The sequence below is a fragment of the Microtus ochrogaster genome, chromosome 10 (genome assembly GCF_000317375.1).
Source record: "Microtus ochrogaster isolate Prairie Vole_2 chromosome 10, MicOch1.0, whole genome shotgun sequence".
Classification (NCBI taxonomy): Eukaryota; Metazoa; Chordata; class Mammalia; order Rodentia; family Cricetidae; genus Microtus; species Microtus ochrogaster.
This window is the reverse complement of record NC_022016.1, coordinates 25,908,521-25,929,264: the sequence shown is the minus strand read 5'-3', so window position 1 is coordinate 25,929,264 and position 20,744 is coordinate 25,908,521. Positions and strand designations below refer to the sequence as shown.

General features: G+C 40.2%; 1 protein-coding gene across 3 annotated transcripts in view; it reads right to left on the bottom strand.

Annotated features, from left to right (window-relative positions):
* The window catches only part of Focad (focadhesin), a 290,677-nt gene that overhangs the window by 175,991 nt on the left and 93,942 nt on the right, over nt 1-20,744 (bottom strand). For all 3 annotated transcript variants that reach the window (XM_005352710.3, XM_026781891.1, XM_026781889.1), the window contains exon 11: nt 17,125-17,382. In XM_005352710.3, coding sequence (XP_005352767.1) covers nt 17,125-17,382 — 258 coding nt within the window. The remainder of the gene's footprint in view (nt 1-17,124; nt 17,383-20,744) is intronic.

Genomic DNA, 20,744 nt, shown 5'->3' with positions numbered 1-20,744 from the left:
TTGGCATGAGTCAGGCTCATCTGAGAAGAGAAACCTCAACTGAGACAATGTCTCATCAGACGACCTGTAGGAACATCTCTGAGCATCTAATAATGATTGAGGGGAAAGGGCTCAGCCCACTGTGAGCGGTGCCACCCTGGGCAGGTGGTCCTGGGATGTATAAATAAGCCAGCCAAGCAAGCCATGGGGAGAGCAAGGCAGTAATCAATGTTCCTCCATGACCTCTGCTTCAGTTCTACCTCCACGTTACCTTCAGTACGGCTTCAGCAAGTGGCAGGAGCGCCCTAAGCATTCAAGGACCAGGGAAGACAGGATGGAAGGGCAGGAAAGAGTGCACAAAGCGTTTCCTCACATGGACCACAGCTGGTGCTGGGAACAACGTGCTCCTGCCTCCCCTATCCTCATCTTAGGTTCAAAGAGCATCACTTCCCCCTTCTGCTGAACCTTGTACAGGCTTCTTATAACCTGGGAGCTCAACCCAAAATCTTTATAACCATGAGAGACAGTGTTCAGGGAGACCAGAGTAATTGTTTTCAACCTTTGAGGTAGAAAATACCCTATTTACTGTTTGTTATACTAACTTTATGCCCACTTTTACTTCAGTATACTCTAGGTCCTAGTTACTCACAACAGCCTGAAAATGACCTGTATTACAGGCAGCAACTGTGTTCCTTTCTTCTTTGTGCTTAGAACCATAATATGATAAGATTTCTCAACATCAACTGAAATGAATTCAAAAAAAAAGGGGGGGGGGGAAGAGGTCTTACAAAAGGTGTATATAAGCCACTCAAAAAAACCAAACTTATAGGTATTCATTCCAACACATTCTCAGGTACGTTCTGAACACACTTTGGCGGTTCTCTTGTCAGGCTTGGTGCTCCACACCTGTGATCCACCACTGTTCAGTACGAGGCAGGAAGCGCCTATGATGGTCATCTAGTCTTGTCTGTCAACTTGATCCAAGTACAGATCAACCAGTGGGTATGTTTGTGTGAGCAGCTTCAGGAAGGAAGAATTGAGACAAGCCTCCCCCAGGATAGGTGACACTTCCCACAGGCAGTCAGCACTGGAAATGTCACTTGCCTTCCTGCAATGCTTCTTGCTGGTGAAAGCATCATCCACTCCTGCCATCATCTGCTGACCTTCTGACTTGGACAAAAAAACAGCAGCTGGCTGTCAAGTAATCTCCCAGGCCTTCAGGGTCAGAATGAGACAACTGAAGCATTCAGCTTTGTGCAATGAGCAGTTACAAGGTTTTCTGCCTTCCACGGTGTAAGTAACATGATGGCTTAGGCCCCTAATTTATCCCTTGTATATAACAAATGTTCTATTGGTTCTTTCCCTCAGAAAACCCTGACCACTACAGTTTAAGGACAACCTGGCGTACATAAGAGGACCATATCTCAAAAGAAAAAAAGTTTCTTTTTGGTTCTTGAGCATTACAAACTAAGGGCCTATTTTTAGACAAGTAAAATCAATATTAGAATAGTATTTCTAAACACACATTTCTTATCTATGATGAAGACGCAGCATTGGGAAGTTTCAGTAGCTCCATAATGTCCGACACAGCATGTTCCTCACATGCCATGACTTGGTGCCTGGCACTTCCCCCCAATAGAAACATCACTCCAGGAGGAAGGAGGAGGCTCATGTGATTCAAAAGTAAACAGTTGTCACGTGTCTGGGGAAGAGTCACAGGGTGAATCTAAACTGCCTGGTGATCACACGGGTGTATAGGCTGCCTATGGGCTGTACAGAGATCTCTGGAGTTGCAGCGTTTGGAAGGCATCACCAGTCCTGGGGTGGGCTGTCCAGTCATGCAGCTGCTTCTGAGTCATCCCTGCTTTTGCAAATAACTCCTCGCGGACACTCCTGTTAGTAACCCAGTAAAAGGTCACTGATTCACCAGGCTGGATTGGCTTGTCATGGGTACCCTTACTGGGATGAGAAGACATTTATGTTGTGTCTCTCCAGGAAGTCTGCCACACAATACCAGTGAACACTAGAAACACAGTCAACTGAACTGATATGTGCTGTAAATACGAGTAAAATATGAAACAAATCTAGAAGGGCTCATGTAAAAGAACACCCAAAATACGTCAGATATACTAGGTTATATAATACATAATGTTAAATATCATTTTATATTTTCCCACCTTTTAAAATATGCAACCACAAAACTTGAGGTGTGAGGTACGTTAGTGTATATATTGACATGTGTTAATAGGGGTTCAAAATTCAATGCTGGATAGATTCCTTGATCGCTTTCACCTAATTTTTTAAGACAGGGTCTCTCACTGAACCTGGAGTTCACCAATTTGGCTAGACAAGCCGGCCAGCAAGTCCCAGGTATTCCCTTGCCCCTGCATCCACAGCACAGTGATGACAGGCCCTCATGGCCATGCTAGGATCTTTCTAAGTTTTGGGGGTGTGAGCTCAGATCCGCAGAGCTTTGTGATAAACACGTTGACTCTCTCCACAGCCCCACTACCTGAAATTTTAAACCCACTAAATTAGCTTTGATTTTCTTTCCATAAAAGAACACTGTTCTCAATCTCCTTGTTTAATCTAAAAGTAGTTTAAAACAGGCACACGAAGACAAACATGGCTCAGTAGGTAAAAGGTGATTGCTGTCAAGTCTAATGACCTGAATTCAATTTCTGGGAACCAAATGATGGACAGAAAGAACCAACTCCTACAAACTGTCTGACCTTCACATACATATATGTACACATACACACACGTATACACACACACTATATATATGTATGCGTAGACTATATATACACAGTGTAGACTATATATACACAGTGTATATTTAAATGTGTGTAATTAAATAAATAAAAATGATTTTTTAAAAAAGCAGACATACAAACAGAGATAACAGTGATTATCTCCCTTTTGAAGAACTTGGGAGAAAAGGATGGTGACAGCTTCAGGCAAACATGGGAAGTTTTTGTCTGGCTACAGCCAGGCACTGTGTCTGTAACAGAACAAATAACTGTGCAGTGTGAAAAAGAACAATAAAAATGTAACCTTTGCTGACCATGGATTATAAACAGAATTCTGTACTCAGGATTATACCATTTAATTCACATGTTAAATTTAATGAGGAAAGTTATTTTATAATTCTAATTTGAGGGAAGAATATACCATTATTACACTGTAATAAACTCTCTAGTAAATTTTGGGTATTATAAGAAGAAATTAAGCCGGGCAGTGGGGGCGCATGTCTTTAATCCCAGCATTCAGGAGGTTGAGGCAGGAGTTCTCTGTAAGTTTGAGGCCAGCCTGGTCTATAGAGTGAGTTCCAGGACAGCCAGGGCTACACAGAAAAAACAAGAAGAAATTAAATTCACTTTTTATATAGAAGTCATGGCCATCTTCTTTCCATGCAACCATGACATAAAATGGGGAAAGCTTGAAGCCTGTTACAAATAAATCCCATATTTTCATATCCTACAAAAATGCTACCAAAGCAGATCAAGACAACCACTCCAGCAACATAAAATTCTTGCTGAGCGGGAAATCAATCGGAACCCCATGTAAGAATAGACGAAAACACACCACTTAGCACTTGCATGGCACCTTTTACACTGTTCTCCCACCACACAGAGCATGTTTCCATCCTTACACCACTGCTGAGAGGTCAGCAGAGGACGCATACTGTCTTCCAAGAACTAAGATTAATCACTTCATCCAGGTTCCATCAGGCCTTCACTTTTGTTCTGTGGGTTGCTTTGTTTATTTTTTTTCTTTTGAGAGAGAGAATGGTTAAACAAGCCGCCTAAAAATTTTTCCTGGCTTCTAGATTGCTAGAGTCTTCAGAGACGATGGCATTTGAGCTGAACAATATACGCGAATGGTATGATTTCAAAAATAACTAAGAAAGAAGAGGGCTCCACTGATTTAGAAAAGGGAAGGGAAAGGACATTCTAACTTAAAATAATCCTGCAGTTACAAACAATATAAGTAGCAGATCAGAGCTAAGTCGTTTTTATTGAGCTCCTTTGTGAAAACATATTTATTAGGACTCAAACCCTGGCCCACCTTGAAAAATAAAGCAATATTCAGTACACACGAAATGGTCAATTTAATTTTTAATGAGTAGATGACACGGCAAGAAAGGTTCAGTACTTTAAATGCTAAATGCCTGGGAATGTCTTCATTGGCTTTTTTGAGCAGTTTCAAAGAGCAGACATGAGGATTCATTAGCTCGTAGCACATATGAACCTGCTCCAAAGGCAGCCAAGAGAGTTGCTTAGCAACAGTGCATTTTGCATCTCTCATCATCCCCAAAGATGCTGCTGCAGCAACAGCTAGGTCAAGCCTCTCATTAGCAACCTGACAAAGGGTTTCTATCTCCCATTCTACAAAATTATTTTTATTTCCAGGTGAAGCTCCAATATCTATGCATTATTCCAGCTGGCAATATATTTTCCTTCCTCTACTCCTTTTCGTTCCCTGCCCCCACTTCAACTGATATGCTTTAATGAACCCATCAAAATACCTGTAACAAAAGCAGGCACTGAGAAATCCAATAGAATTTATATCCCTATTCACACCACTCTAACTGGTCCATAGCTTTTGGGCAATAAAGTAGGAAAGCTTTAAAGGGAAGGAGGAGGGGAAAGGCATTGAAATCAAATAATGAGGAAAAAGTCGGCTACTTGACTTCAGAATTAACAAAACACAAAATCTATCCAAATTATTTGCAATGCTCTTCCTGACTACTTTCTTGTCCACATAAAAGCTAACCTGAATTATCTAGCAAAAAAAAAAGTAGAAAATTTCAAAAGTAGAAAATTTCAGAGTGGTGATAGATTATGACCAATAAACAGAGAAATAATACTGAGTATTATCCATGGGTAAAAAACTGCAGTCCCTGCTTTAATGACTATATTATAAACACCTTAGATCAATAGTGCTTACTTACCTCTGAAGATATTTTATAAAATATTTACCAATCAACAGTTTCCACGCAGAACGGAAACATGAACACACATAATCTTTCCTGTATATAGTCAAAGACTCTTTTTAAAAAGCAAATAGAATAAGCAGAAAGACGTTTCACTTCATCGTATCTTAAAGCACATAGCCCAGTTTTGACATTAACTCCAGCCAGCTTGGTGTCTGAGCCTCTGCTTCCATGCACACCCTATAGAAAGGAACACAGAATGTGCACCGCCTGCCACAAAAGACCGAGTGTGGCCCTGATGGACACTGACGAAGAATGCTATAATGAGGAACATTTAAAGACAACTGTTATCACACCAAATCAAATTAGGTAAGTTTGTTACATGATCTGAAAGGAATAATGTGATTGTCTTCCTGTGCTCCCCCACCCCCTCCGTTCCTTCATGTACAAACAGCAAAGAATGAGTCTTGAGGGGGATTTCCCAGAAGGGTGTCATTTACCACTAAAATATTTCATCCCAGCAGTTGAACGACCATAAAAGGGTGAATGTCCTCCAGAGTCTCTAATAACGGCAATGCATCTTGTGTTACTATTCACAAGTGACCTCTCAGTCAGGCGATTTAATTTTTCCCCTGCAGCATGGTTGGTTTCACACACGGTGTAATAACTGTTTTTGCACAACAAGACAATTCATCCGATTAGAAGGACTGCATTAAGCCTTTCATGAACAGCATGTGTCACCATAGCTTTACCCAGAGTTTGATTTAAGACAACATAACATATGCATGCATGGTTCTCCATTTTTCAACTGCTTCAAAAATGACTCTTGGACTTTCTTCAGTAACTCAGCAGACCACTGCCTGTGCCCTTCCACAAACTCATCAGCTGCTCCGTGAGGGCTTCAAAAGATACACGGAGAAGCAGGCGACAGAAATGCCCACAGGGCTCTTTCCCGCACGGGCTAAATGACATGCTAATGTCTCAAATGGGAGAAGGTAAGAAAGGGGACACAGACATACCTGATCAGTGCAATGGGTCTCATTCATCACGGTATGACAGCAATGCACCACTAATATAACAATGCACAGCTCATCAACTTTAAGCAGAGTGAATTTGGAGACCCTCAAACCTCTACAAAGCACAAAATAGAAACAGGAAAATCAAAGGAAAAGGTGTGAAGTCGCCATCTGGTCGCCGATACCACAGTAAATGTGCCAGAGTCATTCAAGGCCCACAGAAGCCTAAACCTAAGACTATCCACATGCTCACTCTCACGCCGATGAGATCACAAAGGTTAAACCCATATCCCTAGCAAAGAGCTCCAGTGACAGCTGGCAGAATTCTCCAGAGTTCCCTTAACTTTACAACCTCTAATTGATGCTGATAGTTCCAGTCATCATCTCCCTACCCCGCTGCCCCAGCCCCTCAGAAACACCTAATATCTGAATCCGGACAGGCTCTTATGGGAAACAGGGTCAGCACATTGTCAGTATGGCGAAGGTGACTGTACATCTCACAGCCCAAGAGGGATCCTCCTACTGCTCCGTGGAGAGTAGCCAAGGTCTCATTAGGCTTGGTGCAAGGGAACTCTTCTTCCTTGCTCCTTGCTGCTGTCATCAAAGGCTTGTATATTCCCTTGGGGTGCTTCACCCCATTGGATTTTTAACAACACTCAGGCTGCCCACATTATGTTACAAGAAATACTAACACGTGTTTTGTGGTAGAAAATTCGATGCATGTCAGCTGATGTTGACACTGCATTATCTCCCCGTCCACCATCACAACTGCTAGCCAGCCATCACACACTGACACAGACAGCCCCACTTCGTAAAGGTTTGCCTCTCATGGATTCCTCCTCAGTTTCACTTCCTCTTGACTCCCTGTGGACTGCCTGACTAAAGCCATGCTAGACAGCATCCAGGGACTGTCCTGAAGCCCTAGCCATCGCGTGACATCACTACTCAGTTGCTAGAGCCACTCATTTCCCTCAAATGTAAGGGAGGTGCACCAAGCTGGACTAGAAAGAGAGACCAGGAGAAGAAAGGGACAGGTTCAAGTCCAGTCATTGAGGTTAAGACAAGGAGGCATTAATATGTAGGACTCACAGTCCCACAGGCAGTTTCTCAAGAATCCTCGTCTTCACCCACCTCCTCATTTCCTAATATCTGACTTCAGCGACTGAGAAGCCGAGAAGTATAGCAGTTGCTGGACATCTAGATGTGGCTCCCTCACTTTCTTACATAAGCCAGGGTCTCCACTGAAACTGGTAATTTTAACATCATATTATACTATTTCATCTCCCTGAAATCTGATTTGACCCTGGTAGTTTAGAGAACTTCCCTCATCTTATGTAACGGCAAGGTTTGAGGAGCTCGTTTCTCAACATCTCTTTCCGCTCCAGGAACAATTTCCCTCACTCCAACTATCCAGCTTTATTCCAAATGTCTGTCTGTCTTGCCATCCCACTGAGACCTGCCACATATCAGTGTTTTTGCATATGTTCTTAGTTCTGTCTAAAATGGTTTCTCATCTCCCTGCTTGTAGAAACATATGGGCCCTCTCCTCTGTTTTGCAGGGGTGCCTATTTACCTCCAAAGCAGCAATTGCTGCCTTGTATTGAAAGTAATTTTTAATGCCTCCATCACCCCACCATGTCCTACCATTTCTGAACAAACTGCAATATCCTTCCATCTCGGTGTTATCAGTACCTACCATACAGGAGGTCTGCAATAAACATATGCTGTGTGATTAAATGAGTGACTTGAAAATGCTTAATAAATAACACGGGACCTAATAAAAACAAGGCGGGCACAGTATTTCAAGCTGAAGGATAATTCCATGATAATTGCACTTAACACAGATAAAGCTGTACCTCCACCATTAAAACTTAAATACAATTTGTCACTAAGTACACATAAACAGTAAAATGCCACCAGCATAATTATCATTAATAATAATTCAAGCTACTAGGAATAATGAAGAAAGGCAAGACTGAACTTAAAAAGTACTAAGGAAATCAAAGTCAATTGCTTTTACTTTTATACTATATCAAACGAATTAGCCAAGTGTTACCAAGCACCAGTCCCTGTTGATATGTCTTAATGAATAGATAATTTGATCATTTTAAATTAGCACACTCATCATAGGAATGTAAGTGAGCAAATCTAAACAATCTAAACCCAGTAGCTTCAATACTTGCTAATGTTTTAACTCAGCCTATATCAAATTACTATGAATCCTAAATTAATAGAGTTCATCTAATAGGATGCCAGTGTAATCTAACCTAACCTAAACCCAATGACCATGAACTGCACAATGGTCCATCCATCACTTTGAATAAACATTTCAATTTGGGAAAATATTTCGTTGGTTTTTAGGGTAAAATCAGATGGAGCTAACAACAGTTACCTGTTAATTCTATCAATCAACAAATAAACTCGGGATCCTTCTAAGGTTGCTGAGAGGCAAAAACTTTAAGAGATGGCGTTCCTTGAAGAATTCCTTTCATGAATTCCAAATTTAACCTGTACCTACTAAAAATTCCCTTGAAACACAATTTACATTTAAGACATCCACAAGTCATTTCAAAACACTAATTTGTCTTTACTAACCACATTCAGCTTAATATCTACTTGATTCCGTGGTATGATAAACTCAGATAAGCATTTTTAGAGACGGGAAATATATAAATTCTCTTAAATGCAGAAGCAATTCATTCACACAAAATGTTAGCAATCAAGAAGAGCAGATGCCATGGTCCCCGAAGTCTATCCAACCCACCGCAGGCTGCCAAACAGAATCACCCTAGTCACCTCTTAGCCATTTCGTTGGCTTCACTTGCTTTATTACTATGTATTTCCACTCACTGGAAACAAACTGACTTCACAATGCCCAAATGCTTTATATTAACTCTTCTGGGAAGATTCACCTAAAAGCACATACTATGTATTATGAGAAGAACAAAACTCTCATTGATGAGCTACAAGTCCAGTATGTTCCAATATACACAGGGTGTCTAGTGAAGGACCTAACACACCTGCCCAACTTGGAGAACTCTGGAGTTAAACTCTGCCATCAAATTAAGACCTATCATCTCACTGACAACTATAGGGATACATAACTGGGATTGTGTGCTATGAGCTTTGACTCTTCCCCCCCCCCCAAAAAAAAATCCACTAAATTGGAAACACTGAAGAGGAGTACTGCTGGTGAAACTGTTTACAAAGTATTCTAGAACCTAGCCGGGCGGTGGTAGCACACGCCTTTAATCCCAGCACTCAGGAGGCAGAGGCAGGTGGATCTTTGTGAGTTAGAGGCCAGCCTGGTCTATAAGAGCTAGTTCCAGGACAGGTTCCAAAGCTACAGAAAAACCCTGTCTCAAAAAACAAAAACAATAAAAAGGAATTAAATAACCTCCAGAAATGCATTTATGCTGCTTACTCGATGAAGTTTTTCAAATATAAAACTGTGTCATCTACAAATACTTTTAACGCATAGGAAAAGAAACCATATCCTTCTACTCCATTTTAAAGAACTTGTGTTTATCCAACAAGAGTTATTTTACAAACTACCCATGCCCAGCAGCCTTACCTGGCCCCCCATGTGACTTAGCTGTCCCTTTCTGTGCTGACACAACAGTCCAGCCACTCTGCATGAACACCATAGGCTCCTACAGGCGCTCCTATCCCTTAGCATTCCACATCCCAGCTAAAACATACCTTGCAAAGAAGTTCTCCAAGACTGTATGGTGAATAGAGATGCCTTTGTGCATCTCAAGAGATCAAACTGACAGGATACAACCTCAAGTATTTTCAATACATCAACCATGGCAACATGTAAGTTTTCTCTATAGTTTCCAAACATTACTTTCAAATTAAGTAGAATACAAAAAGTTATTTAATAAAATACTTTTCTTAAATATAAGAACCTCTCTACTATGAACATTCCAAGAAAATGTACACAAAATAATTTTTGTCCATTCGGCAATACATAATCTCCGCTTGGCTTGCTTTTTGTGCCACTGGCATCTCTCAGTCTCTTCCTTTTGAGTTTTAAGCAGAGAAAAATCTACAAATAGAACCTCATAGCCAGTTAAAGATAAAAAGACTTCCTTGTTATGAATGTAGCATTAGGCCACTCTCCATCAAATTCCATGCTCATTCTTTTTGTGTCAGTGACACAGAAACACAACGATTTTGTTTCAGTATATTACATATAAGTTAGTGATATTTCAATTGTATTTTAATAAATAACACTTGCCTGAAGTTCAGAGATCAAAACAGCCTCACTGCTCAGCTTACAGACCAGGCAGAGGTAACACACATCTTTAATCCCAGTAGTCAAACTAGTTTGCCATAAAAACCGGGCAGTAGTGGTGCACGCCTTTAATCCCAACACTAGAGAGGAGTAGAAAACGGGAGGACACAGCTCACAGACACAGTCTCATTAGGAGATTACTGGAGGCAGGGTTGACATTTCGGACTGAGGTAGAGGTAAGAGTCAGTGTTTTGCTTTTCTGGCTGTTTTGCTTTTCTGACCTTCAGATTGTACCCCAATTTCTGTCTCTGGGTTTTATTAATGTTAAATCTACTATGGGTTAGAAAAAATCATAATCAAACATTCCTTAAATGGAAACTTCAGAAAATTTCTATTCTATAGATGCACTAGCAGTAACTCAGCATAGTGTTGATGCTAAAGCAAGAAACTGACACCAAAGCTTTGGGTGTAAACTCAAAGCTTCGTGCATATCATCGAGAAAACAAACAATTTAAAGTGCCTTACTTTCTAGACACCTTCACAGTGTGTTTAAAGAAGAAATAAACGTTTTGCCACAAGGGGAGGAGCTATAACCTGACCATGTATTTTGACTTGCATTTCCTTTTTTTTTAACAGCTTCACCCAGACAAATTCTTTCCAATTTTTCTCAAGGCCTAATCGACACTATAGCTACCAGGGAATAGAAAAAAGTTCAGCACTTCTTATCTCTGAATGTCTTTCCTAAAAGAACTGTACACTCTGGCTTCTTTTGCTGGGGTGGAGAACACTGGCAGCAGACTGACTTCAGGGGGTAGCATTTCACAGAACTCAGGGACAATAGAACAGAGTGCAGAGTGCCCAGAGAGGCTTTGTGCATGTTCCTTTGCAGAATATATCTTCTCTCTTTCTCACAGCAGTAACTCACAGACCATTAAATCTCACACATTTCCTATTCATTTTCTGTGTTAAAATACGGCTTATGACCCTGAGTAGAACTATCAAGGATTCTGCCCTGAAAGTCAACTTTTACTATTTGATAATATATGACTTTGAAAAGATCAAAAAGTCATGGGTCATGAACCTTACCACTTAAGTGATTTCAAATGGCTCAAGCATGTATGTACTTTCAGAAATGGAAAAAAAAATGGCCCTGAAAACACTACAAAATTGTTAAAGATTACAACTGCTCCCACTAACAGCTAGACTTAACAATCAAACCATAAAAATGGGCTAAAAAAAAGGACTTCAGAGATAGAAAATGCAAGTGATATCAACAACAAAAATAAACAAGTGTGACTATCACCACAACAAAACAAGAGAAAGGTGGAAAACATGGTGCTTCATGAGACTACGGCTTGGTTCGATGAGAGGAGATTTTAAGGAAGAAACTTGTGACTTCCTAAGTTCAAATGTGTAAGCCTTTTACCACCTGATCTCACTGATGTGTAGAATCTAAAACAGGACAAGCTCGTGGAAGCTACTAGAGGCCTGGGAAAGAGAGGAGGGTGTACACAGGTGGAGGCTAAACTACAGCAAGAGCAAACCATTCTGGAAGGCTTTACCCAAGAGGGTGACTACAGGTAATGACCCTCTGCACTTCTAAAAGCTAGAATAAACGAGTCTTTCTCATTTTTCCACCATAAAGAAATGACAAATGTTGATGGAAAAGAAGTGTCAAGCCTGATTTGATATTATCGAATGCATGCATACACCGAAATATTGCAAGAAATCCCATTAATTTGCAGTGTTCCTTTTATATATGGGTTAATTCTAATTTAAAATCTTTCTCTCATTATATTCAATATAATACATCAGTAAAACTAAAATTGATATTCCATATGCACAGCATTAGAGGTATTCACCTGAAAATGAGATATCAAAAGATCTCAATCTGCCCAAAAGCTGACGACCTTGGTGACTAACATTCCACATACTATTTTCATATTACTGATACACAGTAATGGTACATACTTATGGAATACATCTCATATACATTGTCACTTTGATCCCATTCACTCCTGTTCTAGAAATCTTTGAGCTTGTCTGTTCCAGATTCTTACAAATATGTAATATATTTTCAAAAACTATAGTCCTAACCTACTATAGAATACCAGAACTCACTCCTCTTATCTTTAGAACTATGATTTAATCTGCCTATAGCCTCCTTTCTCCACTGCCATCATAACCTCTAAGACCACTATCCAAGGTATTGAATCTTGCTATAAACCCTGTTTTGATTGTGTGCTGTTGACGCAGGCATAGCTACATCAAAGATCAGAGCCTCAGTCCCATAGGAAAATGGCAAAGCCTTCTCCCTGGAGTGAGTGTACATACTGATAATGCAGAAAACACCTACCATGGCTTTCTCCTCACCCCACCCCACCCTGGATATTTATAGCCTAAAGACTGTTCTTTTATAGAGAATATATATATATATACACATATATATATGTGTATATATATATATATTCCTATATTCCTACCAATAATAGCTAAAAGTACCTCTTGGTTTAACTGTATATAATACCCCTTCCTCCTTGTTCAGCTGTATATAACACCCCACCCCCTTGTTCAGCTGTATATAATACCCCATCTCCTTGTTCAGCTGTATGTAATAACCCCACACCTCTCTTCACTGTATACAATATACACACTAAGCTTCCAGGATTCTGAAGCCTCTCCATCTGAGAGCCCAAATTACCCAATCCCAGCTTTGTTGTGTGTGTCTCTTCATTCCCTGGTTGCCCCAGTTGGGTCTGTCCCTAGAGCCATGCAAGGACATGACAACACAAAGGTCACATTGAGAGACTAAGGAAAGGAACTCACACGGGAGAAGTAGCAACAGAAACTAATAATTTATATTATTTTTGAATGAATACTACTAGAAATAATCTCTACTGCCACCATGCAGAATAAAACTAAGAAGAATGCCATCATATATGTCATACATAGCCTTTCTTTGAAATTTATTATTTTTCCTTATAAGGTCTTACAATAGTGGTCATATACAAAATCAAGATGTCATTCCAATACAGCATTTAGGTCACCACACTTCATATGGCTGAATCTTCCTGTAGATGTGAGGTGATCCCCAAAGCCAGGAGCAGACAGCAACCTTGAAGAGTGTTTGGCTCTGAGGTTTACTTAGTCTCATGAGACTCAAACTATCCTTTAGTACCAACTCTTCCAAGAACTTGAGCCAACTGTCCTACAGGGACAGACCCCCTATAAATACAGATATAGACACAAATCTTATACCAGACAGAATAGAAATCGCTCCGCCCAGAGCAAATTTCAAGGCTAATAAATATACTAATAGCATCTACTCACTACTACAAAATTTGTTCTGTCAAAATATTTAGCTTTCTTTTGGCTGATTAAACTGTAGCTAAAGATTATTAAAATATCAATATCATATCATATCACAGTGAAAATAGAAAGGGGGAGAAAACACTGTCTTCAATTTCTAGGGTACTATTTCCACCCATTCCCAGATGCTTAAAAGTGTCATCTGTAGGTCTTGTGATGGCATTGTGTCTAGCTGGCGTGGCATGTATCTGAGCAACAATGTTTAAGCATTTCACTCTATCATGTATATTAGGAGCACAATTACACAAAATATTTTTCTCTTTTCTTTAAAAATGATCCACCAATGATCAGCAGCTGTAGAACATGACTTAAATATATAGCACTGCTTAACAGCCTTAATGAATAAGGAAATGAACCTGGGTGGCCATTCTAATGATTGCCATTTCATAGATTACACAAAAAATAATGTTTACATGGGTACCAAGATAAATAAGCAAAATATGAGGTGGTGGAGGCCACTAGCCAGAAGCTGCAACAATCTGAGTAAGAAAAGCTCCTGACATCTAAGGACGAGGAGATGTGAGGCCGGCATACTCTGACCTTACAGTAGTCCCAGCAGCTCAGCATGTGTGTCCTCTGAGCAGACTTCCATGTCTATCGTAAGGAAGTGATCTTTCCTTTAAGAAATCATCTCTTATGGTTTGGAAACAAGAGGTACTCCCAAAACTCACGTTACGCTTAGTCCCAACTGGAAATAAGCTGCAAACTTCCTCGCTACTGGCTAGTGTCCACGGTGCCAGAAGGCGCTATGCAATCTGCTGGGAAAGAACCCGTCAACGACAGTTCTGCTCAGCTCTGGACCCTGTCTGCTGCACTACCAGCCTACCAGGCAAGATGCGCCTACAGGTGAAACAGTGGCAGGAGTGTTACGGGAGCAACCAGCACATCCCGGTAGGATCTGAAGCCTTCACGGCTCTGATACTGTAAAGCTGGTCAAAGGCCTTTGATTTGGAAGGTCGTAAGCCTTAACACTCAAGCTACTGCAGCTGTTCTGCTACACAGACATGCGAAGTATTCGTTCTGTTTATGCCCACAGACTAGCGCTGTTGTCAGCTTTCTGCAGAGAGGCTTCTTTTTGCTGTTAGCAGCAGTTACTGCAGAGACTCATAAATACTCAAAGTGCTGAGAATAAGCGATTGTTAAATGCTCAGCCCCAAATCACCCAGCCAAGGCTCAGCGAACACTGCAGAAGAAGGATTAGAGAGAATATAGGAGCAGGAGGAAGGGATGGCATGTTGTGGAATGCTGTCTTCCAGGCATAGCTGTGGTACTCTTGAATTCTCAATACGTGACATTAACTGCACAAGATTGGAATTGTCACTATTCTGTCCTAGAGGGTCAAAGGCTCATACGACCCTAGCGTTCCCTGAGACAGTGAATGGTTTCTAGGGGGAAAGGGTTCATAAAGCTCTCACCATTGCCTGAGAATCTATAGGCAACTAATGCTTCATGGGGGAGGGAGCGCAGTAAGGTAATCGTGATCCCGTATATAACCCTTCACCCACACTCATGTAAATAACCCCAACTAAATACATTGGTACACACACCCATACATGAAGTGGGTGGGTGAAAGTAAAAGGGACTAGTTAGAAAAAAAAAAGTATCAGCAAGGGGACAAATCAGAGTAATAGGGTGAATATGATCAAAATACATTATGTGCATATCACAATAAAATGCAATAATGAAACCTTTTGTGTGTATAAATAATATATACTAATGAAATTTTTAAAAGTAAACACTTCAACTGTTGAAAGCTTGGTCCCCATTGATAGAGCCAATCACTGAGAGTGACTTACAGTATTGATCTATTAACGAACATACAAACTGATAGCATTATCGGAAGGTAGTGGAAAGTGGGCGGTAGAACCTGGTTTGAGAATTTTGGTGGCTGGTATGACTCCCTACTTCCTAGCTGCCATGACCTAAGCGGTTTTAATCTACCAGGCTCTTCCATGATGTTTCCACCTGGACACAGACCTGAAAACAACAGAGCCAACTAACAACGGACTGAAATTCAGAAATCATGCTCCTCTGCTAGGCTCTTTTTCGAGTGACACTTGTCACAGTGACACTAAGTCTGACTCACACATATCCGAACCTCAGCTCTCACAGCACTGGAGGCATAGGTAATGTGGGGAATCTTAAAGTTCACCCCACTTCCAATCTATATCAAATGGCAAATTAAAATGTCTCATTATGCTACCATCATATTTGATACACTATGGACATGGGAACCAAGCAAGAACAATCTAAGCATTCCCTGTTTCTTCTCGATTCCTTTTGGACTGTGAAGATGAAGTGATAAGCCTGTTAATTCTTCCACATAATCATAAAGAAATTGTGCCTTAAGTACACTACTTAGTCCAAGACTGAGCTAAATACTAGTCTAATAAAAACAGTTAATAGTAAAAACCCCTAAGACCAAATTCACTGAGTGAATGAAAAATGACAGATGTGTTTGTGTGTATTTCTGCATGTGTGTATATGTACACACGTGTATATGTCCAGATGCATGTATGTGCGTGCATACACACACACACACGGTGTATCAGAAGTGCATACAGATCAAGAAAGGTCAGTATATTATTTCAAGGGATTCTTCTCTGCATAATCTCCAGATACCATCTGTGCTTCAACTACTCAAATAGAACGCCTTACACATCAACACTGGTTATGAGTGGGGGCCTTTGAAAATATGGAACAGAGAACTACACTAGAAGCAACATGAAATGATTTATAGTACGCATATACATTAGGACAAAGGTCCTTTGCACACAGTGCAGGTTACTTGATAAAATACAAATGAGCATGACAAGCTGAGAGAATGAGAAACGCCAAACACAAAATTTCTCATCTTCAACATATTTTCAACACCAATGACACCTAATGTTTTCACCTAGGAACACATGACTTTGTACTGAGGTGAAATTTTTGTCTTCACTATTTCTGAAAGAAAGCATAAGCACAGACATCATTAAACAGAATATAAAATAATGCCATGCCTGCTGGGTTAGGAAACCCTCCCTTCACAGAAAATATTCTAGAGATTCTAGCCAGTAGAAAAATAAAAGAATGCTGTGTTAAATGTACTTCTATTTTTAAAGGACAGAGGGAAGTCTTATTTATGTCTGACTGCTTATTACACTCCAGCTCCATGCAGACAGGAAGACAATTGTTTATCCTCACATCCTTGCCTGCAGATCAGTACCACGCAGAGAGAGAATACAATGTTATTCTTATTAAATGACTGCATGAAAAGAGGGTCAAACTGTAAGGAATCTATCATGAATTGATTAAGCTGGATCTACCTTAGGGCAATATTAGAACTAAAAGGAAAGCATCACAAAATGGGTTGTGAAAAGCAGAACAAAAATGTACTATACTAAGGTTTCCTAGACAAATGTAGCTTTAATCGAAAAAAATGCATAGTTAAGTATAAATCAATTCGGGATAAGAAGAAAGAAACCTAACTTGTAACAATGAATACATTTTTTAAAGCCATAATTTTAAAACTTTGGCATAAATAATCCACAAACTAAAAATAACCTGTAATTGTAAATACTATGTTTTTCTCCCATTACCTGAGCGGAATCTACTTGGGCTAACTTTGTGGTGACCTTCAGGATCTGCTGAAGATTCTGTCCTGTATCTTCAACAAGCAGGTGAGCCAGCAGTAAAAACACATGAGTGGGGACCACGGTAATGAGCGGGAGCAAGGACTCCACTGCAGCCAGCCAGTCACACGCCGCTGACCCTTCTCCAAGCACTTCAAGGACCCTCCAGGTGGTGAAGACTGAGCCATACATGCTGCTCACAGGAAAAGTGAGCCTGCAGGAGAGCTGAAAACAGACACAGAAGGCATTAAACAATGAGAGGAGTGTGTGTCAGAAAATATTCCTGTTCCTGACATTCACTTATTTTATAATTCATTATCAAAATCGTTCCCTCCAACAAAATAAATACATACTTTGAGGTCCTGCCAAATAGTTCTCCACCATATGTGAGGTAATAGGATTAGACAAAGAGGAAGAAACAGTTGCTCCGCAGAACCTGAGGACACGTTAGCACAGAATTTTCTCATGCTTATAGTTCATTCCTAGTCAAGGAAGAGGGGTGGAAATGGATCGGTACACAAGATCCAGAGAGCAGAGTCTGAGAGAAGGGATTCTCACTTTAAAAAACCTCCAAGTGATCAGTAATGAGAAGGAAAATAGACACCCCTTTCATTTGGCCAGGTCCTTGTGAGTGGCAGCCCAGGGCAGATGGCAGACTTGGACACAGGACAATTCACACTGGTAACAGACAGTATGTGGACGGCAACAGAGCTGTTTTGGCTTGAGTCTGGGAAGGCATTAGTAACTGGGTTATAATAACTTCTGCAATCGGGGGACGGTGATGCATTTCAGCACATCTGAGAAAGGCTCCTCACAAAAGTGAAGCAGCAGAGTCGGATCCAAGGACTGCACAAAACTGTGCGTGGATGCTTGAGCAGAAATGATTCAAGAGAAGTCACAGCCGTTACAGAAGCATTTGACACTGCCTGCTAGTGGGGTCATCCAAATTTCACAGAGAAGGATGACAGAAGCTAAAATCCCTAACTGCCTCTAATCGGAGGCTGACATAGAGATAACCATCGAAAGGATAGGAAATAAAAGTTAATATTGGGAAAATGTAATATACGTGTTAGGATATAATCCACATGTTATAATATGTGCTCCTTTAAAGTTTAGCGTTTAGAAGATTTCAGTAATCCATAGATTACCACCAGTTCCTATTTTTATGACATTTTCATCCGTCCCGGGGAAAGCTCACTAGCCTTTCTCTACTCGCAGTCCCGGGAGACCACCCACTGGCATTATAACTTCTACCCTGGCTATTCTGTACGATAGAAATCACATGCTAGTTTAGCTTTTATTCAACAGACGGCACACACGTTGTGGCTTCCTTTCACTTAGCATGTTTTCAAGGTTTGCTCACGGCATAGCTTGTGTCAGTACTTTTTATTGACAAACAGCATTGCATCATATGTATATGGCTCCTCTTCTCTATCCATTCATGATAGATAGTTGAGCCATTTCCATTCTGGGAGGCAACTACAAACATGCTATCAGCATTTCTACAAACGTCTGTGAGACAGTATTAGTACACAATTTTCTTGAGCATATGCTAATGAGTGACTATCATATTTAAAAATTAATTAGTGCTATAAAAAATGTGACTGTTCTAGCCATACTATTAACTAATATGAAAAGATTCATGAGAATCTACGATAGAGTTTAGAATGCTCCTTTTTTCCAAGAGTATGAGGAGAAAGATGCTATTTATCATATCATATTACATAACAAAAGAGTAACCACTAAGAAAAAAAAAATTCAGTTGAAAGACCGAGAATAGCACTACTAGAAACCACAGTGAAACAGAAGACTTTCATCATGTACCATGTTATGCTTTTTTACTATGTGGATGTATTAGTATTGTAAAAAACTTACAAAACTTAAATAACATCTAAATTTAAACACCTTTGTCATATTAAAAATGCTGTTCATAAGATGATGAAATTCATTAATGACCACGGCCAAGTCCTTTAGATTAATGACAACCAATATTGGACTTCATAAGAGACTTGGTTTTCAGGACAACCAAGCTAGCTGCCAGATATCATACAATTCTCTCGTGTTATTCTTTGTACAATTTAAATAAAGACTAACTTCTTGCCAAGGTATATGAGCAAGATATGAAGCCACCTAATACTTAATAAAGCTCTCAGCACAATGTCTGAAGTTACAAATACAGGAAAAAAACTGTCCCTATCGTCCTGGGGAAAGAAAGACAAAACAAGTAGGTATGACTAGAAAAGAAAATAACTGGACATCAACATGAACCATGAATCGAGCCCAAAGCCCATTACCCTGATGAAGGAAAACAAGAAGAGAAAAGGAATTGCACATTACTTCAAGTACTGTCTCCCATCTTATTGGTGTTTGTCTGCTTGGCTAAAGGTAGACCAGCAGTAGGAAACGAAAATGTTAAATAATACATCACATTAAGATCCCCTTGCCCCAGTGAGTGACAGCTGCTACTGTCTGGGGAAGGGTATCATCCACGATTTCCCTACCCTGAAAGAAAACAGATAAAAAGGTTGGTACATTCTGTTTCTCAAAGGAAAAAGTAGAAAGGAAAAGGATTTGTATCATGTGTATTTTAGCACAGCAGAAAATAATAAAGAACAAAACCACAGGGGAAAATATACTTAAAAAATACTAGAACTGGCATGGTGATGGCACCTGTAAGCCCAGCATCTGTGCAATGGGGCAGGAGGGCCATGAGTTCAAAACCAGACTAAGCTAAGAGAGACTCTGCTTCAAAAAAAAAAAAAAAGCAAAGCAAGGGGGACTGGGCATGGTGGTGTACACCTTCAATCCCAACAGAGGCACTGGGCATGGTGGTGTACACCTTCAGTCCCAACAGACACGAGCAGTTCAAGACCAGCCTAGTTGACATGGGAAGTTACAGGCTAGTCAGGGTATATAGTGAGCCCCTATCTCAAAAAACACATAAAACAAAGGGAAAAACACAATTAAAAATATATATATAAAGCACTATCCAAGGGACCGTAAAGATGGCACAAAACTTAAGAGTACTGGCTGATCTTCTAAAGAACCCAGGTCTGAAAACTGTCCATAACTCCATTTCCGGGGATCTGATACCCTCTTATAGCTTCCACAGGCACATCTGTGATCACAGACAGAAATGCAATCAAAACACTGATACACATAAAATTAAAAATTTTAAATGTGTATTAGATAGTTGTTAAAATGTATTTCAATGATTTTCATAAAAGAGTTGGGGTTATCTAGTTTGAAAGGATTTTCCTAGAAGCATTCAGGTGCATTAAGTGTGAACTATGTGTCGGACATTTGACAGTCGCTGTTGACCAAAGAGGTCTGTGAATACAGTGAAGAAGAGCATTAATCTCCAACACTGAATGCAACACTCTTAACAGATGAAAGGGTGGAGACGTGGAAACTCAGCACTCAGGAGACAGAGACAGGGGAATCTCAGTGAATTGCTGGTCTATACAACCATAGTGAAACTGTCTCAAAGCCCAAAAACAAAATCAAAAAGTGTTTTTCTTTCCAGCCCTGTGTTCCCATAGAGAATCTAGATGAGAGCTGAGAAAGGTGGGGATACTTGGTTATCA